A 26,968-nucleotide genomic window follows, 5' to 3' on the forward strand; every position below is an offset into this window, starting at 1 on the left:
ACTTAATGGTTTATTCGATATTTATTATATTATTAAGTCATTATTATTAGGTAGAAGGTACTTATTCAAAATCCTTTCCGTAAGTACCCATACCTAGGTACTAACAACTACGCATTCAAATGTACATAAGTAAATATAAGAATAATAATATTCGAGCTATTTTAGCCATCTCATAATTCGGAAGGTATTGAACCATCATATATTCCTCTTACACAACTGTAAGTGTATTATTGGAAGCGAAAAAGATTTCGAGTTTTGAAAAACGTAATTCCAAATTACGCTCACTCACCTTTACACCTACTTCTTGAGCTCACACGTTTAAGATCAAATCACGACTGTCTAATCTAAAACTAATCTCACATTATTTACATTAAATTTAATAGGTTTATATTTCTAAAATGAATATATAAAAAATGTACGAGGAGGTATATCTAAAGGTATGGCCATTGACCAACCACATACCTTCCAGAACATTTAGAGCCAAATTATTGACGGTTATAGTCCCATATTTGACGAAAGAGTACCCAAAACAGAAAACAATATAAATAAAGATCTGCAAATAATACAAAAATACCCCATCCCCAAATCAAATTTGGCTAATTTTGTCTATCCCGAAAATGAACAAAATTCAACCTTTTTTGTCACATTTCCCGTACATTTGGTTCTGAATATTCAGGGTTTCAAGTTCCAATACCTATCAGGTTGAAATAAGTAAACGTCAGTCTATAATTATTACTTATTATACCTCGGTTTATACTGTCCAATCTGTCCACACGAGACAGAATGGTTCCTCTACCGTTATCAATAACTCACGGATTTAGCCTTTATATTCTTGACCGCGTATTTCGACAAAATCTCGCAAATAGATACCACTATCCAGTTGTTTATTCGTCCGGTTCATTTAGCCGAAGTCGGGCGAAATCTTCAAACACAATATTATCGTCGTCGTCAGTGGCGTAGCACGAATTTTCGTAGCGAGCCCGGTCGATGCTTTTCGACTTCTTCAGAGCGTTGGTCTTGTCTTTGTCCGCCAGCACTGAAATCAGAGAAAAGTAAAGTGGCGGGGGTGAGATATTAAAAAGGGAAAGTTATAAACACATAACTTTTGGCGATCTGCAGATGATCTTACACCAGTATGAACAAATATTCTCGCTGTCAAGTCAGACTCAGGTTAATTTTGAACCAATCAGATGTTTGAACTTGATGCTTCAGTGTGACTTGACAGCCAGTAGGTATTTTGTTCATAAATATGGGTGTTAGAATTAAAGTTGAATAATCACAAAATCACAAATGAATTTAATCACTATTTTCGGTAGGTGGTAAGAAAGGGTTTGAGGAAGAAACCCTAAAAGAAGGGTAGCGGTGTTTCCCTAGCTTCCACGAAAAACACGCCACTAGAAGTGTAGGTATTGAGTAAATGAAATGATTCAATTAGGAAAGAAAAGGATACGTTACGTGTTTAGATTTCGTAGTTCTTTTTGCGTCGCGTATGAGCTAGGTGTAGGGACGAGACGTTAGACAGACGTCCTTATCTTGTGTTGTAACTCTACTTGATGGTACTTCCAAATCGATATATTAATTTAAAGTTAATCACTTTAATCCTAATTCTAATATCGGTCATTAAAGACCTTAGCGGTTACACTGTGACGTTAAAGTTCTGTTAAAAAAAATCCCTATGTAGGTAATTTTATTTAAAAACATTGTACCAAATACATAAGACCTTGTTTAGACTGCGGGAATAAAGGGACTTTTCAGTCTGATTCTGGCAGTATAAGCAGGGTATATTCTATTCTAAGTCTTACATGGATCTGGGTTCATCAGTTTGAACGGGACATCGGTCTGAAGTTCTCCTCCAAGGGTGCCACAACTCAGCTTCACCCTGAGCGAATAGGAGATGACAATACCCATCGCCTCACTTTCTTACATGGATCTGGGTTCATCAGTTTGAACGGGACATCGGTCTGAAGTTCTCCTCCAAGGGTGCCACAACTCAGCTTCACCCTGAGGGAATAGGAGATGACAATACCCATCGCCTCACTGGGACACTTGCCTTCGCCGATGAGGGTGGACGAAGCCAGGTTTACATCGTCATCCTGAAAGAAAGATTTGACGTAGTGTTACTAAATGCTGTAAGTGGGGAGGAAAAGGCTTGCATAGAAAATACCTTCTTCTTTTAAAGCAGTGTCCACACATAGTCGACCGCGGCAATCGACGAGGTGAAGAGGTGAATCTATATTGTCGAGGTAGGTGTACGGTTTCAGTCGATGCGACTATTGGGACACTTGCCTTCGCCGATGAGGGTGGACGAAGCCAGGTTTACATCGTCATCCTGAAAGAAAGATTTGACGTAGTGTTACTAAATTCTGTAAGTGGGGAGGAAAAGGCTTGCAGAGAAAATACCTTCTTCTTTTAAAGCTGTGTCCACACATAGTCAACCGCGGCAATCGACGAGGTGAAGAGGTGAATCTATATTGTCGAGGTAGGTGTACGGTTTCAGTCGATGCGACTACGATCGATCGATGGGGTCGACTATGTGTGGACACATCTTAACAGGTTTGATGTAGGAAACAAGTATACAGGCAGATTTGACTCAACATGAATGCACAGTGCACTCTGTGAGTCGGAGCAAACCCACACTACAAAAGCTCTCTTTTTGGACTTTGTGGAATTGTTTAGTAAAATAAAAAGACTATCTTGACCTCAAACTGACAACCGACTAGAACGGATATCTAGATCATGGACTTAACCTCCACGTAAAAAGAACACCATGACCTAGGTCCTTAGGGGGAGAAAAACGCTATTAAACTCTATGAGCGTAAGCATAACACCTGTGACTTTTATAAAAACTCTTGGCGATTATAATAAAACTTAATAGTTTGGAAAGAATTTCTTCTTTTCACTAGTTCAATGTGTTTTACATTGCAAGGGGAAAATGTTTATATTTTCAGCTTTGGCTGTGTGTTGGAGATCTTGACAGCTTAAATTAACACTCTAAAATCTACGCAACTTTACGATCATAAATTTTTCCCTTACAGAAATTCTTTTCAGCTTAAATTTACAGTCTAAAATTTACGCAAATTTCTATGATCGATCGATGGGGTCGACTATGTGTGGACACATCTTAACAGGTTTGATGTAGGAAACAAGTATACAGGCAGATTTGACTCAACGTGAATGCACAGTGCACTCTGTGAGTCGGAGCAAACCCACACTACAAAAGCTCTCTTTTTGGACTTTGTGTGTTTGAACTTGATGCTTCAGTGTGACTTGACAGCCAGTAGGTATTTTGTTCATAAATATGGGTGTTAGAATTAAAGTTGAATAATCACTAAATCACAAATGAATTTAATCACTATTTTCGGTAGGTGGTAAGAAAGGGTTTGAGGAAGAAACTCTAAAAGAAGGGTAGCGATGTTTCCCTAGCTTCCACGAAAAACACGCCACTAGAAGTGTAGGTAATGAATAAATGAAATGATTCAATTAGGAAAGAAAAGGATACGTTACGTGTTTAGATTTCGTAGTTCTTTTTGCGTCGCGTATGAGCTAGGTGTAGGGACGAGACGTCCTTATCTTGTGTTGTAACTCTACTTGATGGTACTTCCAAATCGATTTATTAATTTAAAGTTAATTACTTTAATCCTAATATCGGTCATTAAAGACCTTAGCAGTTACACTGTGACGTTAAAGTTCTGTTAAAAAAAATCCCTATGTAGGTGTGACCTGCACCTAGACATACATGTATGAAATAATGTAGTACGGTTGGTTTTCGACCACTGCAGTTTCGACCACTTGATTCTGAACGATAGTCAAGTACTTATATCTTCCGAGAAGAAGGCACAGCCGGTACAGGTGATAGGTTCCTATAAGTATTTACAAAAAAGTAGTTTATGTTATTGGTTTAAAACCAAAACTATTACGTAAATTACGGAGTCCCTTTACGATTTTCCTGACGGAAATATCGACTAGATTTATTATGCAGTCCATTAGCAATTAGTCAGCTTTCATTATTTCCACGCGTTTCAATTACCTGTTTCGCCGAGTAATGACGAGTAGTGCAATTTTTAATCCGTCCGTGTACCTAGAAGGTACCTACTAAGTACAAATGAAAAACCGCTAACGGGTTGAAATGAAAATAAACTCGACCTACCTGTCCTCCTAGAATTAAAGCATCCGGCCTATATCTTTTTTATTATTAGCTGAAAACATTAAATTTAATGGTCTATAATACAATTTTATACACCTCAAATAGAACACAGGAATGTATAGCGACCATAATATAACCACCCCCGAAATTTAATAAACGGAAAACTCATCTCACCATTCACCTAGTTCACAAAAAGTTATCGATTAAAATGCGGTTTAGGGAGGTACAATATTATTCTACATCAAGGGGGAACACAGTAAGAGTGAAATTTTGTAATAGGTAAAAAACTATACACAGACATACCGAAAGTTAGGAGGTATTTAATACGTATAGAGGTATAGACCTATTACAAAATTTCGGTAAGTAGACATTAACTATTAAATTATGTAGGTTGGAAGGTAGCTATAATATCTCTAGCTTTCAAACTTTTGATTTTTTAACCTTTGAAGACAGGTTCTATTAAAATTAGATTGAGGTTTTATTTATTGACACTATTTGACACCTTCAACAGATTTGTTGATTACACAGTTGAGGTTTGCAACAAGAGCAGGATGTGTATGATATAGAGTTATCAAATACAGACAACTACTCTCTTAGCGCGTGTTCTTTATTAGTTAAAGAACACCACACCAATAGCACACCGTGTATACCTACTCCTATAGTGGACTCTTTTAACCACAGGGCAAGGTTAACGCCTGAGGCCTTCTCTACCACCTAACCCTTAGGGTTTATCATTAGGTCAAATTCTTAATTAAATGAGGGTACAATTCTGTGTTTGGGCTGGGATTGAAGGCGAGTGCCTCAATATACCTACACTATCGAGGCAGGATTCAAATGGTACCTAAATGTCATTATCAGGTGCTAGTCAGTCTTAATCACCTTTTGCCAATTTCGGGAGGTGAAGAGCTACTAACTGGTAGTATGTCACCCTCCAGGGATCAACAAAATCCTACAATAGGTACCTACCTACCCTACTTTTCTGTGTTTGGGCTGGGATTGAAGGCGAGTGCCTCAATATACCTACACTATCGAGGCAGGATTCAAATGGTACCTAAATGTCATTATGAGGTGCTAGTCAGTCTTAATCACCTTTTGCCAATTTCGGGAGGTGAAGAGCTACTAACTGGTAGTACGTCACCCTCCAGGGATCAACAAAATCCTACAATAGGTACCTACCTACCCTACTATTAATAGTTTGGAAAGAATTTCTTCTTTTCACTAGTTCAATGTGTTTTACATTGCAAGGGGAAAATGTTTATATTTTCAGCTTTTTTTCTATTCCAGAAATTAAACCTCCAGGGTGCGGGTCATCATTATACTTAGATTGCGTCTGGAGATTGTCTAGGTTTTTAAAAGGGTCAAATTTGAATGTGAGTATGGGACTAGGACTTCGCAGTAAGTTCTAGGACTTTGCATTCCTGTGAATATTAGGTTGATACTTTCGAAGTATTATTTACATCTACCATTTGGTCTTAGTCTTGAGGAAACTTTTGTTGGATTTGTACAAGCCTAAAGTCAATATTTTCTTGAAAATCATCAACAACGCTTTTATAATTTTACGCTTTTCTGCCGAGGTGGGTACCTACTCTATTGCAGAGGTACTTACTTACCTTCAAATGACCATCTAAGGCAATGCCCCGTCTATCTTTATTGCTGGATGCCAGGGGGACCAAGTAGAAGGTTTTCGTAAAGGCAGCCCCCGGGGTGACCGGGCAACCTTCCCGGGTTTCCAAGCTGGCAACATAGCGGGAGAATTGAGAATTCACCATGGTTACCTCACAGTGTTGCACGACGTAGCACTGAAACCGAGATTACAGTATGAGTGATTTAGTATAATTTTTCAAATTTTAGTATAATTTTAGCACGAATCTAGTATAATTTCACTGAAGCCATCTGACAACACTGTAATATCCTACCCTCATTACCAATACCTACTTCAAGTTGTTAATCCCAAAATAGAGAACGTGGTAAAGCTTTCGTTGCAAACCCGTACCTAGATGTGTAGAGAGGTAGGTATGACATCGCAACCCTAATATCCTACCCTCATTACCAATACCTACTTCAAGTTGTTAATATCGGGGTCACACTAAAAAGTCCCTTTACCAACTCACCGTTTTTAATACTTTGGTACCTTAACCTACATACAAAGACGAACAATAAAATTAGTAAGTATTACAACAATAAAAACTAATTAGATTCTGAATATGTGGGTAGGTAAGGGTAGATAGACCTCTAAATATTTCAAATGGTTGTGGAAAACACGATGAAATTCCTTTAGGGTGCCCTTTTGGGGCATCCTAAAGGAAGAGAAGGACGAACTGAAACAATAATTTAATCCTGCTTACCTTGATATTTTTCACGGATTTCCTGGACGTATTGTTGACAACGATGGTGGCCGCTACTTTTTCGCCATGGTAGTAGATTTCTCGGTCCAAAGTGACTTCCAGGTTGATTTTGCCTTGGGAGAAGGTGAAACCTTTGCTGACCAGAGAGCTAGGAAGACGTCTGCCACGGGATGGGGGTGCATATTGCAGCTGAATATGAACAAAAAAGTGGTGAACTGATAGCTATTTATAACTACGAGTAGTTGTTTACTCCGAGCTTCACTACGGAGAAAATGCCATTTTCAGCAATCGAACCTTCAGGGCTCTGGGTGCGATCCTATAATAGGTACCTATCCCATAAATTCAATTCCGACTGACAGGAAACTGACCCGTCTTAGGAAAAAGGTATACCTAATATTCGTACCTAGATAGAATATCCGAATTTATTATTTATCACCCGGTTGTCCCATTGTCATCAGTAGGATGGAATGCGATTGCAGTAAGCAAAGGAACACTTCCATCTCTCTTTCATTCTTTTAAATCAGGTAAGTTTTGACCTATGTTTTAAAGTCATTATTTAATTTTTTCCTTGTAGATATCTTGATTGTTGGGTACCAATATAAAGGTGGGTAGATCGTACATAAAGAACCCCCACCTACCTCCTAACTGACATGTTTATCTGCCGCAAGGATCTTAATTATGAAAAGCGCATACAGCGGTAAAAGAAATTCAGCAAAACTTATTATAAGAAATCTGAAAATGTAGAACATCGGAAACTAGGTTGCGAAAAAAGTTTCCTGTGGTAGAAAATTCAGCAAAACTTATTATAAGAAATCTGAAAATGTAGAACATCGGAAACTAGGTTGCGAAAAAAGTTTCCTGTGGTAGAAAAAAAGTCTGGTATCTTCCTGGTGCAATAAACTTGCATACGTTTCACTCTCGTTGCTAATCAAATTGTTAACTTTACAGGTATTATTGGTATTACCGGTTAAAAACTTGACTTTCGTTTGTAGCAGACAACTTGATGAGAGCATTACCCTTTTGTATACGCGTAGCAAGGATGAAATCTATTGGGAGATCTTTAGAGAATAATGTACTAAACCAAAGGAAATCCAAAATGGCGCTCCATCGGAATCGGTTCCGTTTCCGAAAGTTTCCCTCAAGGAAAATACGCCTTACTTACCTGAGGAGCTACTGTCCAAACCGGTTGTTTTCCTTACGGATCTACCAAATTGAGTAAAGAAAACATGTTTACTTGATGGTTTATTCGATATTTATTATATTATTAAGTCATTATTATTAGGTAGAAGGTACTTATTCAAAATCCTTTCCGTAAGTACCCATACCTAGGTACTAACAACTACGCATTCAAATGTACATAAGTAAATATAAGAATAATAATATTCGAGCTATTTTAGCCATCTCATAATTCGGAAGGTATTGAACCATCATATATTCCTCTTACACAACTGAAAGCGTATTATTGGAAACGAAATATAAGAATAATAATATTCGAGCTATTTTAGCCATCTCATAATTCGGAAGGTATTGAACCATCATATATTCCTCTTACACAACTGTAAGTGTATTATTGGAAGCGAAAAAGATTTCGAGTTTTGAAAAACGTAATTCCAAATTACGCTCACTCACCTTTACACCTACTTCTTGAGCTCACACGTTTAAGATCAAATCACGACTGTCTAATCTAAAACTAATCTCACATTATTTACATTAAATTTAATAGGTTTATATTTCTAAAATGTTCGAGTTTTGAAAAACGTAATTCCAAATTACGCTCACTCACCTTTACACCTACTTCTTGAGCTCACACGTTTAAGATCAAATCACGAACTGTCTAATCTAAAACTAATCTCACATTATTTACATTAAATTTAATAGGTTTATATTTCTAAAATTAATATATAAAAAATGTACGAGGAGGTATATCTAAAGGTATGGCCATTGACCAACCACATACCTTCCAGAACATTTAGAGTCAAATTATTGACGGTTAAAGTCCCATATTTGACGAAAGAGTACCCAAAACAGAAAACAATATAAATAAAGATCTGCAAATAATACAAAAATACCCCATCCCCAAATCAAATTTGGCTAATTTTGTCTATCCCGAAAATGAACAAAATTCAACCTTTTTTGTCACATTTCCCGTACATTTGGTTCTGAATATTCAGGGTTTCAAGTTCCAATACCTATCAGGTTGAAATAAGTAAACGTCAGTCTATAATTATTACTTATTATACCTCGGTTTATACTGTCCAATCTGTCAATACAAAAATACCCCATCCCCAAATCAAATTTGGCTAATTTTGTCTATCCCGAAAATGAACAAAATTCAACCTTTTTTGTCACATTTCTCGTACATTTGGTTCTGAATATTCAGGGTTTCGAGTTCCAATATCAGGTTGAAATAAGTAAACGTCAGTCTATAATTATTACTTATTATACCTCGGTTTATACTGTCCAATCTGTCCACACGAGACAGAATGGTTCCTCTACCGTTATCAATAACTCACGGATTTAGCCTTTATATTCTTGACCGCGTATTTCGACAAAATCTCGCAAATAGATACCACTATCCAGTTGTTTATTCGTCCGGTTCATTTAGCCGAAGTCGGGCGAAATCTTCAAACACAATATTATCGTCGTCGTCAGTGGCGTAGCACGAATTTTCGTAGCGAGCCCGGTCGATGCTTTTCGACTTCTTCAGAGCGTTGGTCTTGTCTTTGTCCGCCAGCACTGAAATCAGAGAAAAGTACAGTGGCGGGGGGTGAGATATTCAAAAGGGAAAGTTATAAGCACATAACTTTTGGCGATCTGCAGATGATCTGACACCAGTATTAAAGCATCCGGCCTATATCTTTTTTATTATTAGCTGAAAACATTAAATTTAATGGTCTATAATACAATTTTATACACCTCAAATAGAATACAGGAATGTATAGCGACCATATAACCACCCCCGAAATTTAATAAACGGAAAACTCATCTCACCATTCACCTAGTTCACAAAAAGTTATCGATTAAAATGCGGTTTAGGGAGGTACAATATTATTCTACATCAAGGGGGAACACGGTAAGAGTGAAATTTTGTAATAGGTAAAAAACAATACACAGACATACCGAAAGTTAGGAGGTATGTAATACGTATAGAGGTATAGACCTATTACAAAATTTCGGTAAGTAGACATTAACTAAATTAGGTAGGTAGGAAGGTAGCTATAATATCTCTAGTAAATTAATTCGTGGATGGGCTTTAAATTAAAATCTATTTTTAATAGGTACCTATTTCCTTTGAGATTGAACTTTTCTTTTTACTTACTTATGTTGTTTTGAAATATCTGTGATCTAACTTTTGATTTGCGTCTATGTCTAATTATTTGAGGCCACGGAAGAATAGTAAATTAATTCGTGGATGGGCTTTAAATTAAAATCTATTTTTAATAGGTACCTATTTCCTTTGAGATTGAACTTTTCTTTTTACTTATGTTGTTGTTTTGAAATATCTGTGATCTAACTTTTGATTTGCGTCTATGTCTAATTATTTGAGGCCACGGAAGAATGAATTAATGAATTAATTTTTAAATTAATGATTCATTGCTTTGGTATGATAAGTACCTACTTACCTATTTTAATATTTTTGGGGACAGTTAACCACCTCGATAGTGAACCTTACGAGTAGAAAGTGGGACGAATTCTTTATGGTTTTTAGAAAATTCTTCTCGATTGTGAGGTGTTAAATTGACCCTAATATAATCTAAACCGTGCGTGTTGGTTCAATCTTTTGTTTTTGTTATAAAATATATTTTCCCCTTCCAGAATGTTGAATTAGTTTCTGTTCTATATTTCTAAACCAGGGATTTCTAATCTGTTTCTGATAAATATTTCTTGGAGTAGGAATTTCTTTTTGGGATCCGAACCCATAACCTCCCGAGAGAGTCAGTCGTGTTCACAACCTGGTCACTAACAGATTGTATGATCAGTCGATCACAGTCACAGCTGCTGGTAAAAAAAATTGAAGAAAAAAATAAAATTTAATGAACTCTAAGAACTGTGGTAAATCTGTCACATCCCTTGGTCACATCCACCGAAATGAAGCAGTATGACTAGTATTTGGCACATTGCATATTCACAACAGTTCTTAGGCGCTAAAAATTTCCGTGTTTTAACCGTACGTGTACGGAAATAATGGTACTAGACTTGGCAACGTTGTAAAATACCAAGTACATGTAGCGCGCGCAGATCTACTCCTACAAAGCATTGTGGGTGATATGGACGCCATCCGATCAGTTTGTGAATATTTTGATTTTCAAGATTTGTTCAAATTCACTTTCAAATTGAAATTTTAAATCACCTTTACAAGTAATTAGCCTTTGCATAGTTAATATTGAAAATATTTGTGACCATAGATAGATGGCGAATAAAATCCGCGGATAGGAAGTGTACTGTTTGTGTTGTTCGAGCCAGATCTATTGACAATATTTATATCGTTATCAAGGCACCGACAAAATTATTTCATTTGGAAGCCGATACTGTGTTTGGTAAGTTAAATGTTCAACCTATGTATATTAGTATGTGCAAAGATCTATTTTCTATACTGTCTTCAAGATAAATTGTTATTGTGTTATCCATAAAACTATTATCTTAATTTCAAACACATGTTCTCTTTATCGAGTTTGCTTGTACCTTTGCTTTGGACTTTGCTTGTATTTGGTAGTTGCGTCTTTTCTGATTTTAGCTTTGGTAGTTCTGTTCTTTCTTCCCAAAGTAGCCGTTGTACCTATATTCTGCTATGTAAATTCTTTCTCCCCAAAGTAGTCTTTGTACATATTTGATTAGTTCCTCTGTTTTCCCTTTTGTTTAGATCTCATTCGCTGCAGTTTAAAAGTTCCCTAGATTAGTCAATGTGATTTCTCAACAATACAGTTCCCTAAATTATTCTAGTGGTTATTGTAATCACATTTATCACAATACTATATGACTCATGGTGATACTGATGAAAACAATACAATTATTGAAGGTGGAGTTCTACTAAGTACTTCAGGGAAAATGAGTTTTACCTTGACCTTGATAAAAAAAAAGCTACTGAGAATTATTTACAAAGGATGTTTGTACTTGAAAAATAGAGAGGGGGTAAACATAGGTCTATATTTTATACAGCTGTACATTACTTACCCAGGACATTGTAGATACAAGTACCCTATTGTCACTATCAATCAATTTTCCCCCTATTTCCTCTTGATGTCAAACATACTTTTCAATCAAACCTGTTGTTGGAAGCTACATAGCTACAAAAGAACTTTTCTTATTTCCTATTTTTTGCATTCAAGTGATTCAAGTATAAAGAATGTTTTGACACATTTTCGACATTTCACACTTTTTTTTGTACCTATCCTATTTCACTAGGTGGGTAAATGAATACTATATTTATAAAAAAAAAACTCTTATTACCTAGGTACTTGTATTTACTTTCCACCTATGGTATATTTATTATAGGCACTTTCAGATTTTTCATAATTTATTATTATTTTGATCTTGTTTCAGATTTGAATTATGAATTCCAACTCTCCAGTAAAGTCCATCATGCCTGGAATTGCTGCAAATCCCACTCCAGCCACACCAACAACTCCCACAACTTCTGTGACAAATAACACATCAGCAAAATCTTCTCCGCAATCTTCACCAGCCAAGAGCTTGTCCAATCACAACAGCAGTTCTATTCAGACTTTATTTGAGCAAGCAAAATTGCCAACAAGTAATTCCCCTAGTTCAAACTCTTCAAATTCTGTTTCTACAAATAGCTTGTCTACAGACAGCACAAGCAACACAAATTCGAGCATATCCAATGATGCCAAGTCCAGTTCTAATGACACCCAGAATTCAACCCCCTTGACCAACAACAATGTTGCAGACACAAAAGAAATTGCTAAGGATTCTGTTGACAATACAAATACAAATGTTGGCAAACCCACTACAAATGGAGTTGACACACCAAGTACTCCTACCAGTGCTGAGCCCACAAGTTTGCCTGAAGAAAAGCAAAAGTCTTCATCTCCTGCTGAAACTAAAGGTATGTCCTCTCTTAGATATTGTCCTTTTCCTTTCTGCTATTACTTTGCCTATAGGTACATAAATGACTGAAGGGGAGGGGGTAACAAAGCCAATAAAATAAACACCCATTTTCTGCCCAACAACATTTCAACAAGAAGAAAAAAGAGCTTACACACAACCTTGTTACCTATATTTTTCTCTTCTTCTATTGTCCTTTTCCTTTCTGCTATTACTTTGCCTATAGGTACATAAATGACTGAAGGGGAGGGGGTAACAAAGCCAATAAAATAAACATCCATTTTCTGCCCAACAACATTTCAACAAGAAGAAAAAAGAGCTTACACACAACCTTGTTACCTATATTTTTCTCTTTTTTTCCCTCAGCAGCTGAAGATGTAACAAAACCAGCTGCTCCCGCTGATTCTAAACCCAGTGCAACCACAACAGCTGCAGTTGAAGCCCCACCACCTCTTACAAATTCCACAAATTCCGTCCCACCTGCAGTAGTGCCCTCTAAGGACGCTCCAGCCAAGGAGACGACAGAGCCATCCAAGGAGGCAACAACACCAACCAAGGAAGTTTCGGCAACAAAAGATGCACCAGTAACTCAGCCTGTGACTGGTAGTGAAAAGAGTGCAACACCAACAGCTTCCCCTGTGAAAGGAGGAAGTAAACCTGCCACACCCACCAGTGGAGACACAAAACAGGAGACTCCCTCAGTTGAGACCCCCAGTCAGGATGTTCCATCGGTCGAATCCAACAGCTCGCCTGCAACAAAGACATCAGAAGCACCTGTGAAAGACTCAGAGGAGTCGGCAAAAACGCCCGCAAAACCCAAGAAGCCTACTAAGGTAAGAATTCATGATTCTTTTCTTCCTTCACTTTAGCGGCCGTCTGTGATAAAAACAACACATAAGAAACAATACATTAGGACAGCCAAGAAGAAAGATCTGTAAGTTGGGAAGATGGCGAGGGAAATGAACGATATAATGATAGGAAGTGGTGGCGAGGCTTTGTTAATCGACCCAGTACATACCTAACTGGAATGATGTAGGATATGTATGTACTTACATTAGGACAAACAAAAACAACACATGAGGACGATATTTGATATATTATTCGCCAAGGAAAATAAAAATATATCAAAGGTTAGATGAGACATTGACTCATTCGAATTTAATATCTAAAAAGTCTATTGAAATTCCATTTTTCTTGGTAGTTGCTAAGGAAGTTTTATTTGTATTTTGAACTGTAAATCATATTTGTTTTTTGACCTTAGTTTCATGTCCTTGTAAAAGCGTATTAATAAATTGACATGAATTCTTACCTTAGTAGGCTTCTTGGAAAAACAAATATGATTTACAGTTCAAAATACAAATAAAACTTCCTTAGCAACTACCAAGAAAAATGGAATTTCAATAGACTTTTTAGATGTTAAATTCGAATGAGTCAATGTCTCATCTCACCTTTGACATATTTTTATTTTTCTTGGCGAATAATATATCAAATATCGTCCTCATGTGTTGTTTTTGTTTGTCCTAATGTACATACATATCCTACATCATTCCAGTTAGGTATGTACTGGGTCGATTAACAAAGCCTTGCCACCACTTCGTATCATTATATCGTTCATTTCCCTCGCCATCTTCCCAACTTGCAGATCTTTCTTCTTGGCTGTCCTAATGTATTGTTTCTTATGTGTTGTTTTTATCACAGACGGCCGCTAAAGTGAAGGAAGAAAAGAAACCGGACCAGGAGACTCCAAGTGCGGAAGACAGGAAGTCCAAACGAGCCAGATTGCCCGTGCAGCCATTCCAGAGTCCCTTCTTCTTGGCTGTCCTAATGTATTGTTTCTTATGTGTTGTTTTTATCACAGACGGCCGCTAAAGTGAAGGAAGAAAAGAAACCGGACAAGGAGACTCCAAGTGCGGAAGACAGGAAGTCCAAACGAGCCAGATTGCCCGTGCAGCCATTCCAGAGTCCTCTCCCTGAGCTAACCTTGGTGACACGGCTCAACAATAAGGCCAACAGTGAAAAGATCGAAGAAAAGGAAAAGCTTGTCATCTTTTACAAGTATGTTATTTATTATTTATTAAGACACTTTATTGGTTAGGTATAATTCAATGTACACAAATACAAGAAAATACAAAGAGGCAATCTCTACCGGGCAAAATTATTGCCTGGGGCAGTCTCTACCATTCAACTCTGTTCATCTGGATCTTTAGGCTCAACAATAAGGCCAACAGTGAAAAGATCGAAGAAAAGGAAAAGCTTGTCATCTTTTACAAGTATGTTATTTATTATTTATTAAGACTCTTTATTGGTTAGGTATAATTCAATGTACACAAATGCAAGAAATTACAAAGAGGCAATCTCTACCGGGCAAAATTATTGCCTGGGGCAGTCTCTACCATTCAACTCTGTTCATCTGGATCTTTAGGTTGAAAGACTTGAAAGACACTTTAGACCTCTTGAACTTCTTCGCAAGTGCAGGTGTACGAAAAACGTCCGAAATTTAGCCAACAAAAAGTTATCTAACGTGTCTTTGTTCCAGGAACGAATTTCTCGCTGTGCGAAATGAGGAGGGTGGTTTCTACGTGTGTCAAGCCCTACAGAATGTGTTCAAGAGTAGCCATCGTATCCGAATCCGATGGCTTTCACAAGGCCCTGGCAATGAGTTCACTCCTGACTTTTACGACTCTACAGGTAATTTTTATTTTATTTTTACTTTCTGTTACTACAGAATATTTTAAAGAAGTTTCCATTTATGTGTTTGGTTATTCGATATAAATCTCTCAGTATAAAATTAATTAGGTATCTAGCAATCCGATCTTTCTCTTTCTTCGCCTCTTTCCCGTGTTCAGACGGAGTCGGCGTTTGTCGACAGCCTCTCAATCAGACCTAGGGTTATTTCTTTGGGCTGACATTTGGTTTGACTACAAATTTTTTACGAGCGGATGCCCTTCGCACTCAACCTTTGCTATTTCTTTGGGTTAATTCAGACTGGTCTACTCCCTGTTTAAAGTCCCCCAGCTAGACTAAGCTGGTCTACTCCCTGTTAAAAGTCCCCCAGCGAAACCCGGCCAGGATCAAGTTATTTTGATACCGATCAAATACAATGTGAAAACTTACTTCATTACAAGACTGTTGAAATTTTGGAGCATCTAAGTGAACAACTTAGTGATCTATTTTTATCATCAAATATGAAGATGCCCTTTAATCTTCATTGTTTGTACACATGTATTCATTCTTCAGTTTTCAATCTGTTGCAATCGATTTTAATTCCAATTTTATGTATAATATTTTTAATGACTTCAAATTTCATGTTGTCATCTCCTGTCACACATTTTCCCCCTTTTTCTTTAAAGTACAAGAAATGATATCATTTTATTTTATTTTATTTTTTTACTCTAGTATACCTTCAGTTTTATTTTATTGAAAAGAAATTCTCTCTTATTTTATTTTTCATTTTCAAAGTTTATGTTTGTAAATAAAATTAATTTTTTAGATGTTGTTTTGAAATACTTGATTTAAAAATATTTTATACGTGTAAGAATAATTTAGTTTTTATTATTTTCATGTATATTTTAAATGAAAAGGAACACAAATCTCACCCCGCCAGTTAAATAATATTTTCAAATTCGGCTTGTATCCAAGTTGCGCCCTACATGTCCAATGAAATAAGAAAAGGTTTTTGGTTTTGGTTGATCTCGTTCTGAATTGGGAGATATCTTGGTTTTGATGATAATCCGTTGTGTTGACTGTGTGTATTATTGTCGTTCTAAGTCCCCCAGCCAGATCTTCTCTAGAGATCAGATGCCTGTTCAATAAACAACTCGGCACTCCCCAATTTTTATTACTCGCGCTACCCTCCAGGCTTAGGCTGGCTAGGACAGAACCTTGATCTGTGACATAGTATCTCAAAGACATTTTCACTGGAAATCTCTTTTTAATCTACTCTTTGAAATAAATTAAAAAAAAAAAGTCCCCCAGCCAGATCTTCTCTAGAGATCAGATGCCTGTTCAATAAACAACTCGGCACTCCCCAATTTTTATTACTCGCGCTACCCTACAGACTTAGGCTGGCTAGGACAGAACCTTGATCTGTGTCTTAGTATCTCAATGACATTTTCACTGGAAATCTCTTTTTAATGTACTCTTTGAAGTAAATTACATAGGGGGAAAATTGATTGATAGTGACAATAGGGTACTTGTATCTACAATGTCCTGGGTAAGTAATGTACAGCTGTATAAAATATAGATGAGTGGTATAGATACATAGAAACCTATGTTTACCCCCTCTCTATTTTTCAAGTACAAACATCCTTTGTAAATAATTCTCAGTAGCTTTTTTTTTTTTTATCAAGGTCAAGGTAAAACTCATTTTCCCTGAAGTACTTAGTAGAACTCCACCTTCAATAATTGTATTGTTTTCATCAGATTGACACAGGTCTTAATTAAAATGAAAACATTCAAAATAACATTACTTAGGTACTTAATTAATTAGTATAACTTAGTAATCCCATCAATCAATAAGTAACCATTCAACCTACTCACTTTAAGAGCATACCTACCAGCACCAACTAAACAAATTACATTTTACATAATCATCATTCCCTAAGCATGAGTAAGAGATATACCCCTCCTTTGCTTTTGAGTAACAATAGCATGAATTATAATGGCTTACTACTGTAGTACCCACTACCCACAAATGGAGGCATACACTACACCTTTTGAAATACATTAGAAAATAGATAAAATACCAGCATACACCATCTTATGTGTTAGAGATTGTCTTGAGAAATATCTTACTTTTAGAATAAAATAACTATGCTTATTATTGCTTTCTATGCAGCAGCTTTAGTGTGATGGTTAGTCTAACCATGTACACTACACCTTTTGAAATACATTAGAAAATAGATAAAATACCAGCATACACCATCTTATGTGTTAGAGATTGTCTTGAGAAATATCCTACTTTTAGAATAAAATAACTATGCTTATTATTGCTTTTTATGCAGCAGCTTTAGTGTGATGGTTAGTCTAACCATAGGATTTAGCATCTAGATAGAGCCAACAAACAATTTAATGCTGTACTTATCAGTTAAGTGACTGTTAAAACAAACAAGTGTATACCTACATTTATTATAATGGGACAACTGTTGAGCCATACAGTTATAGGGGGGTGGGTAGGTAGGTAGGTAGGAAAGTATTCTGTGTTCAAGTAATTATTGAGTAAGTTACTAGACTAGGCTTTCTAGGCCATTCCTCCCTCCTCCTCAGTGCAAGAGTAAACTAAACTCATTCCTAATGATGCCTGGGGTTACATTTTGTGTTAATCCGATATTAACTAAAGTTAAAACCACTGGATTAAGCAATCTCACTTGCTAATCTTAATCTGAAGTTTAAAATCAACCAATCCGACTGCTACATTCAAAATTATTAAATCCAACTTTGATCTAATATTGAACTGCAGGTGTGGCCCAGGGCACGAGTCTAATAACGGAGTTACCTTTACTAACTTGTGTAAATCCAAATCTCCCATCACCATGAGTCATATAGTATTGTGATAAAAATACATTATGAATGCGAAGTACTAAAAGTGAGATCAAATTACAATAACCACTAGAATAATCTAGGGAACTTTTAAAGTGCAGCGAATGAGATCTAAACAAAAGGGTAAACAGAGGAACTAATCAAATATGTACAAAGACTACTTTGGGGAGAAAGAATTTACATAGCAGAATATAGGTACGACGACTACTTTGGGAAGAAAGAACAGAACAACTTTTAAACTGCAGCGAATGAGATCTAAACAAAAGGGAAAACAGAGGAACTAATCAAATATGTACAAAGACTACTTTGGGGAGAAAGAATTTACATAGCAGAATATAGGTACAACGGCTACTTTGGGAAGAAAGAACAGAACTATCATGCCTGACACACCTAGGCAGGTTATTGGCTAAATCAGGGTGCTCTCAGCTTTATCAGGTCAATCAAGGAAGCCAAGGAAATAACTAGACCACTTAGAATCCAATAAACTTCAGTTAGAATCCAATAAACTTCAGTAGCAAATGACGTAGTGGTCCTACGTTTTCGTAAAGGCAGCCCCCGGGGTGACCGGGCAACCTTCCCGGGTTTCCAAGCTGGCAACATAGCGGGAGAATTGAGAATTCACCATTGTTACCTCACAGTGTTGCACGACGTAGCACTGAAACCGAGATTACAGTAATATATGAAGACCAAAATAGAGAACGTGGTAAAGCTTTCGTTGCAAACCCGTACCTAGATGTGTAGAGAGGTAGGTATGACATCGCAACCCTAATATCCCAGTGTTGACAGATCAGTATAATTTATACTAGATCTAGTATAATTTGAACCTGTTAGTATAATTTTTAGTATCGGAATTTTTTAGATTTTTTTTAGTATAATTTTTGGTATAATTTGAAAGAACCAACAATACCCTACTTTATGAGAATTTAATTTAAGCTTTTTGACAAGAATTGGTTTGCCCATCTAATATAAAATCTACTGATGGGGCCAGAAACTAGTACCTACAATGGAATGGTCTACTAATGGTTGTGGGAGCTAAGTTACTTGTTCTCTGTTATTACATTTACGTATAATAGGTAGGTGCTTTATTTAAGAATATAGGTACCTACCTAATCATTTAATATGCATGGAAGTTAGGTATACCTACTGATTGCAATAGGTTGGTACTTTTATTGCCTCGGTAGTTATTTGCCTTCCAAGTACTCGTAAAATAAAACATTCTAATAAAAAAAATTGAAATATTATTTTTCAAAGAAATTAAAAAGGGGACTATAAGTTCGAAAACAGGTAGTTCTGTAATTAAAAGTAATCCAACGAGGAACTTACCATTTGGCGTAGTCTTCTTGTAAACTTTGACGGCAACAACAAAGGCTAAAAAAATTAGCGACAGCATTTTTCACCCAGAAAATCCACAGAAAAAGGCGAGAGAAAGTACGAAATCAAAAAGATACACGAAACACAAACATCGGAACGTAACGGAAACGGTGAACTATATCTTACGGTTATTTACAGACTGATACAGATGAAAAGTCCGTAATGAGTTTTATAAAGGATTTATTATGGCTTCTTTAATAAGATCATACGTAATACGTAACTGTGACTTTTTCTCTTGTTAAACTAATTAAGTTAAAGGAGAAATGGAGAAGTGCAGGAACAAATGCGAGAGACTTGACTGTCTTGTACAGTGTCCTTACTGTCCCTGTTTACGTTTCGTCCTCTGACCTACTCTTTGGACAGCAGGAGGCACAAGGTTGTCTTTTTTTCTTCTTCCTTATCCTCAAGACAATGTGGTCAAGGCTCTGTCTTTGTAACAGGAGAGTAAAGTTCCAATTTGAAGGGAGGCTTTTCTTCTTCCAGGGGTTTTATGTAACTTTTAACTGCAATAGTCATAGGTAATTATCGTGATAATTTTCCAAGTTTTATTCTTCTTTTTCTTCTCGTGTTGCACGGTCACGCTAACATTTGATTAAATAATTTCTAAAACGGCGCCGGGGTGTACCTATAATCAAGGCACTCGCCTAGGAAATAAGAAGGTGCAGTTCGACCTCAAACTGAGATTTTTCATGCCTTTAAATTAGCACAATCAGTACTGCAGGTCATTAAAAACGAAACAATAAAATCTTGGTCATTTTTAAAGGTTTCTTTCAAAGAACTTTTAGTAACATTGCCACCCAGTATAGTTACATTTAAATGCAATACTTTATTTTCTGTTTAGAAAAGAAGAAAAAAAAAAAGTAAAGAACCTTCTTATTCCCATTGCACAGTAAAGTACCCTAAATATTATTCATTAGGTTTGTAATAATTTATTCAATATTTTTTCCTCCCTTTTCGACCATTATTTTTTTGTCCTTAATGAAAAATAAAGTCGACGCAAATCACGAGAAGAGGAGGAGAAGCCGAAGAAGGTCTGAGAGCAATTACTGAAGAAAATGAACGAATGCTAAAGAAAAACTTAATTTTTGCCTAGCTAAGCCCTCTTGCCTTGCACGCAGAAGGCCTAGTTTAGACTAGGCGACATTTTAAAAATGATTTTTTTCAGCTAAGAGCTAGCTTTGTGTGAGTACCGGCTACTTTTGCAAAATTACTATAAAAGACGGACATTACTAGAAGTATATTTCTTTTAAAACGAGTGGTAAATGCATTGTCCCCTATGTGATACCTTTTTACTTAGCTAAGCCCTCTTGCCTTGCACGCAGAAGGCCTAGTTTAGACTAGGCGACATTTTAAAAATGATTTTTTTCAGCTAAGAGCTAGCTATGTGTGAGTACCGGCTACTTTTGCAAAATTACTATAAATGACGGACATTACTAGAAGTATATTTATTTTAAAACGAGTGGTAAATGCATTGTCCCCTATGTGATACCTACTGCAGTTGTGAAAATTACTTCGATGACTCCCTTTTTACTTTTTTTAGATGAAGTAAAATAAGAAACACCTATCATTTCTGATAATAACACTTTTTTTCTATATTGCAAAAAAAAAAATCTTTATGATAGGACATTACATTAATTTGGAAAATTGGACTATATTTACAATTTAATGCTAAAATAAATAGAACTCATTTGAGACAAAGGTGTGTCCTGTACTAAATTTTAAAAATCAAATATATAATTTCTTTAATGCCAGCAGATATTCCACATTTTAACTAGAAATAATGTCTATGCCAGTTGAAACTATACCAATTTGGACACGTTTGACTTTAAAAACAAGAGATATACCAACATTTTAGAGAAATTAAATATAAAATATATCTTTGGACTTGGTATCTTCAATATTTTTTTTTATCTTTTCACCTTTTAAAATTCATAGTAAGGTAGGTAATATCAAGAGGATCAATGAACAAACAAAGTAGGAATGTCATATGAAAAGTTAGGCATAGGGATGATATGAGCTCCAAGACATACGACGTTAAATACGATTAGGTAGAAGATACATGCATACATAAGAAGCCCAATACCATTCCTTACTGCTGTGGCACAATTCATCAATAATTCCCTGTAGCAAGAAAATATTTCATTACGTGAACAATACATGTCTAACAGATATGAGGGAAATAATAAACGTCACATGTGGAAAATTGTGAACTTTAGATTTTCAAAGTAAAACTAAAGAATTCAGAACGGACAAAAACGTGGGCTATACTCACTAGGGAAACTAACACTGTTCCTCACGTAAATGAGATATCATTGAATATGTTACTTTACTGGCTTTATTAAAATTTATGATTTATTTATTTTAAAATACAAAATATTACAAAAGAAAGGTTCACCCTACAAGTGGAAACAAAGTTGTGTACCCATCAGACACGGTATATTCCATACTATCTACCTCTTCCTCTTAGAGCCTGATTATGTATTATGACAAAATATTACAAAAGAAAGGTTCACCCTACAAGTGGAAACAAAGTTGTGTACCCATCAGACACGGTATATTCCATACTATCTACCTACCTCTTCCTCTTAGAGCCTGATTATGTATTATTGTAAAAGGTATGGGGAAATGGAAAATAAAATGAACTTGAGAGCAGGGAATACTTTTTTACTGGTCACTGAAATTTACTAAATGTTCAGTGTTCAGGCAAAGTGGTAGGTAGCCTAGGTACCTAGTAAACATCTAATTTAAATTTCTGGTTGCAAACAACCAATTTGAAGTGTATGCTATAAATACATCACTATTGACATATTAGAAAATAGGCTTCCCTTTCCCTCTCTATGGGTAGGTCAACTTTGAGAGGAGGAAAATTGTTTCTAGTTTTATTTTCTCTTGTTCTACTGACATTATCATAGTCAAGTAGCTATTTGAATGGAAGAAAAGTTTGTTATGGTCAATTTTGTCAACATTTTACCATCAAAACACAAATTTCGTAGTAAGGAGTTTGTACAGTATTGACTCGGAGCTTAAAAAGAGGGGTTGGCCAAGTACAGGTTATTGATAAGTATGGAGAGCAAACATTTCTGACGTAGAGCTGCATTTGTAAGGAACAATATACCCTGTAAACTGGCGGGGTGAGATTTGTGTTCCTTTTCATTTAAAATATACATGAAAATAATAAAAACTAAATTATTCTTACACGTATAAAATATTTTTAAATCAAGTATTTCAAAACAACATCTAAAAAATTAATTTTATTTACAAACATAAACTTTGAAAATGAAAAATAAAATAAGAGAGAATTTCTTTTCAATAAAATAAAACTGAAGGTATACTAGAGTAAAAAAATAAAATAAAATAAAATGATATCATTTCTTGTACTTTAAAGAAAAAGGGGGAAAATGTGTGACAGGAGATGACAACATGAAATTTGAAGTCATTAAAAATATTATACATAAAATTGGAATTAAAATCGATTGCAACAGATTGAAAACTGAAGAATGAATACATGTGTACAAACAATGAAGATTAAAGGGCATCTTCATATTTGATGATAAAAATAGATCACTAAGTTGTTCACTTAGATGCTCCAAAATTTCAACAGTCTTGTAATGAAGTAAGTTTTCACATTGTATTTGATCGGTATCAAAATAACTTGATCCTGGCCGGGTTTCGTACTTGTATCTTCTAACTGTGAAGCTAAGTTATTAACCGTAAGATCAGCTACACGTTCCATTTGTTTCCCAAGTCTCTTTGAGGCATTAAAGCTAATATGGGCTAGAATTATTTTATATTCAAAGATGTGAAAACAATCCTAATAAACTAACATTGTAACAAACACTCTATCTACTTTTTTCCCGATTTCACTTTAGGGTACATATTAGTTCTACATGAATATCCAAAACCATGGATACATAGAAAACAACTCTACACGTACAAAATTTACCGTCTTTCGTACATAAGCTACCAACATGGAATATCAAACATACGTTTGCGATTATGAAAACGTAATAATATTTCATGATAGTATCAATTAAAATATCTCCCATCAGATAGACGAGAAGAGAACAGTTTCCATTGAAGGTCAACAGAGCACCAACCCGCTGAAACTTTCTGTCTGTGGTACTTGAGCTTCTACCCACACAAGCATATGAATGGGAATCTACAATAGTAATAGAAACTACTTATAATATCTCGAGTAGCGCGGTCAAACTTTCTTGACTTGGCGGGGCGGAGCGCTACCGCGCTCCTTAATAAGCTACTTGATTTAAAAATAAACAGACACGGTGTGGATTCATAGAATAGAAAAAGAATCATTCTCTGGACAATGGGGATTTAAAAACTACATAAATGGTGGGTATTATCAGGTGGTCTAACTGAAAGTACAGCGAAGATAATTCTTGTACAAAAAACATGAACATATCTAGAAACGAACAAACCGCAAAACGCGTACCTACATCACAACAATCCAATAGCGGTTCTAACTCCAACAAACTGAGAAAACATGAAATGAGACAGAGAAGAGAATCATAAAGAATATATTACAAAGACAAATTTAAATAAAGCATTTCCATCAAACAAACCACGCATACACAAGACATATTTTAAACAAAATTTCTTTTTCTAAAGTAAAATTGCACAGGTAGCTCCACACAGACTAAACGTGTTTCAAATTTCATAAAATCATGCCTGACACACCTAGGCAGGTTATTGGCTAAATCAGGGTGCTCTCAGCTTTATCAGGTCAATCAAGGAAGCCAAGGAAATAACCAGACCACTTAGAATCCAATAAACTTCACGTTCTCTAGACGGTCGGGAAGGGGTGACTGCTGAGGTGATCTTGGCCTCTACTGCACTGCCGGCATCTGAAACACAACCAACATTATGCGTCAAGGCCCGGGTCTACAGGTTCAAGTTGAAACAAGTCGGACTGAGATCTAGAGCTTACTGAATTACTATTTTACATTTTACTATCTTCCAGCGTTTATTATGTTTATTTTTACCTTTTTTTTATTTTTATTTATTACTATGAACTTTACCAATTTTATTTTAAACATGAAATTTTTCCATTGCACCTATCTACCTTTGTATCAATTTATATGAAAAATAAAGCTACATTACATTAAGTAAGAGGAATTTCATAATAATTTCAACATGTAGTTACACATTAACCTAGTGCAGCAATTCCAGGCATGATGGACTTTACTGGAGAGTTGGAATTCATAATTCAAATCTGAAACAAGATCAAAATAATAATAAATTATAAAAAATCTGAAAGTGCCTATAATAAATATACCATAGGTGGAAAGTAAATACAAGTAAGTACCTAGGTAATAAGAGTTTTTTTATAAATATAGTATTGATTTACCCACCTAGTGAAATAGGATAGGTACAAAAAAAGTGTGAAATGTCGAAAATGTGTCAAAACATCCTTTTTACTTGAATATTTTTTTTTTTTTTTTTTTTTTTTTTCTTTCTTCAATGTTTTTGAACGCAGATTTTTCCTTACCTTCTTGATGGCCAAGGCAACTGATGATCGCTTGTGTCCCTTCTCGTCGATACTGTCGCCCACAAAGGTCTTGATGGCGTGTTCCACTCCCAGAGGTTTGCCGGTATCCTCATCCCCAGGCTGAAGGGTCACTGAAGATGGGGCACCGCTGGGGAAATGGAAAGTGAATGGGTACGCGTTGGGTCCCAGTTTCTTCAAAAGCTTTTCCTGGATGACGGTCAACTCGGGCTTTTCATTGGTGGAGGGAACGATTTGGCCACGGTCCACTATCATTTCTTTGCTGAATTTGACGCCCATAACCTCATCCTCCTCGCGTCCATATCGGTAGGTGGTGATAATCTGTTGGACACCGGGAAGTTAAATAATCGAGTTGTTTGACAATCTTTTCGACACAGAATACGCGTAACTCAAAACATAGTGGACAGTCCTAAACTAAAATGGACGCGGCACACGAGGGATCAGGAAGAGACTCCCATAACCTCATCCTCCTCGCGTCCATATCGGTAGGTGGTGATAATCTGTTGGACACCGGGAAGTTAAATAATCGAGTTGTTTGACATAATCTTTTCGACATAGAATACGCGTAACTCAAAACATAGTGGACAGTCTTAAACTGAAATGGACGCGGCACACAAGGGATCAGGAAGAGACCGCCTAAACATAATAACTCAAAACATAAGGAGATTCCATAGGAAAGACCGTCGCGTCGTTAGCAAACAATGACGTCACCCTCCTAATTAGATATACATTTTACGTATTGTTTTTTCATGAAAGTATTCGTGAGTTGGGCGGAAGAGTACTTTTTCCACTTGTATAAAACTAGAAAAAGCCGATGAAGCCACAAAAGAGCATAAACCTCATTAACGGATCAGGTAGTCTAGGTTTCAACAAACCAATTGAGTAGGAATGCACAGTTCTTACCTGACCAAACACCTTTCTGCCTTTTACAATGACGTCACCCTCCTAATTAGATATACATTTTACGTATTGTTTTTTCATGAAAGTATTCGTGAGTTGGGCGGAAGAGTACTTTTCCACTTGTATAAAACTAGAAAAAGCCGATGAAGCCACAAAAGAGCATATAAAGTGTTCGAGTATCTACTTAATCTTAGCGGTTACACAATAGACTTAATATCTGCATGCTCGGGGCATTTTAACCCATTCAGCTTTATAGTTTTCACATCCAAAACCTCATTAACGGATCAGGTAGTCTAGATTTCAACAAACCAATTGAGTAGGAATGCACAGTTCTTACCTGACCAAACACCTTTCTGCCTTTCAAGTACTCATTCTCCACCACTATAACGCCATCAATGGGGTCTACCTCCTCCAGATGATCAATGAAATCTCGCTTCCCCAAATACACCGTGACTTTTCCTGGAAATGAGGTCATGAAAATGCGGGAGTTAATCTTTGGAAAGAGGGATTGATGGAAAATCCGAGTGAAAAGCATCCGAAATCGATTGCAACAGATTGAAAACTGAAGAATGAATACATGTGTACAAACAATGAAGATTAAAGGGCATCTTCATATTTGATGATAATAATAGATCACTAAGTTGTTCACTTAGATCCTCCAAAATTTCAACAGTCTTGTAATGAAGTAAGTTTTCACATTGTATTTGATCGGTATCAAAATAACTTGATCCTGGCCGGGTTTCGTACTTGTATCTTCTAACTGTGAAGCTAAGTTATTAACCGTAAGATCAGCTACACGTTCCATTTGTTTCACAAGTCTCTTTGAGGCATTAAAGCTAATATGGGCTAGAATTATTTTATATTCAAAGATGTGAAAACAATCCTAATAAACCAACATTGTAACAAACACTCTATCTACTTTTTTCCCGATTTCACTTTAGGGTACATATTAGTTCTACATGAATATCCAAAACCATGGATATGGATACATAGAAAACAACTCTACACGTACAAAATTTACCGTCTTTCGTACATAAGCTACCAACATGGAATATCACATTGTAACAAACACTCTATCTA

The 26,968-nt window shown here is 36.1% G+C and overlaps 1 protein-coding gene across 1 annotated transcript; it reads right to left on the reverse strand.

The window, feature by feature from the left end:
* Nucleotides 1-26,693, reverse strand: LOC103524308 (arrestin homolog). The gene is made up of 8 exons (XM_008489322.3): nucleotides 26,613-26,693; nucleotides 26,226-26,381; nucleotides 24,971-25,309; nucleotides 6,490-6,678; nucleotides 5,755-5,943; nucleotides 2,275-2,329; nucleotides 1,803-1,916; nucleotides 1-1,036 (listed from the first exon to the last, which is right to left on the reverse strand). Exons 1-8 carry the CDS (start codon nucleotides 26,691-26,693, stop codon nucleotides 885-887), a joined length of 1,275 nt encoding a protein of 424 aa, XP_008487544.2. The 3' UTR covers nucleotides 1-884.
* Between the last annotated feature and the right edge of the window lie 275 nt (nucleotides 26,694-26,968).

Source organism: Diaphorina citri, unplaced genomic scaffold (genome assembly GCF_000475195.1).
Source record: "Diaphorina citri unplaced genomic scaffold, Diaci psyllid genome assembly version 1.1 scaffold92, whole genome shotgun sequence".
NCBI classification, from domain to species: Eukaryota; Metazoa; Arthropoda; class Insecta; order Hemiptera; family Psyllidae; genus Diaphorina; species Diaphorina citri.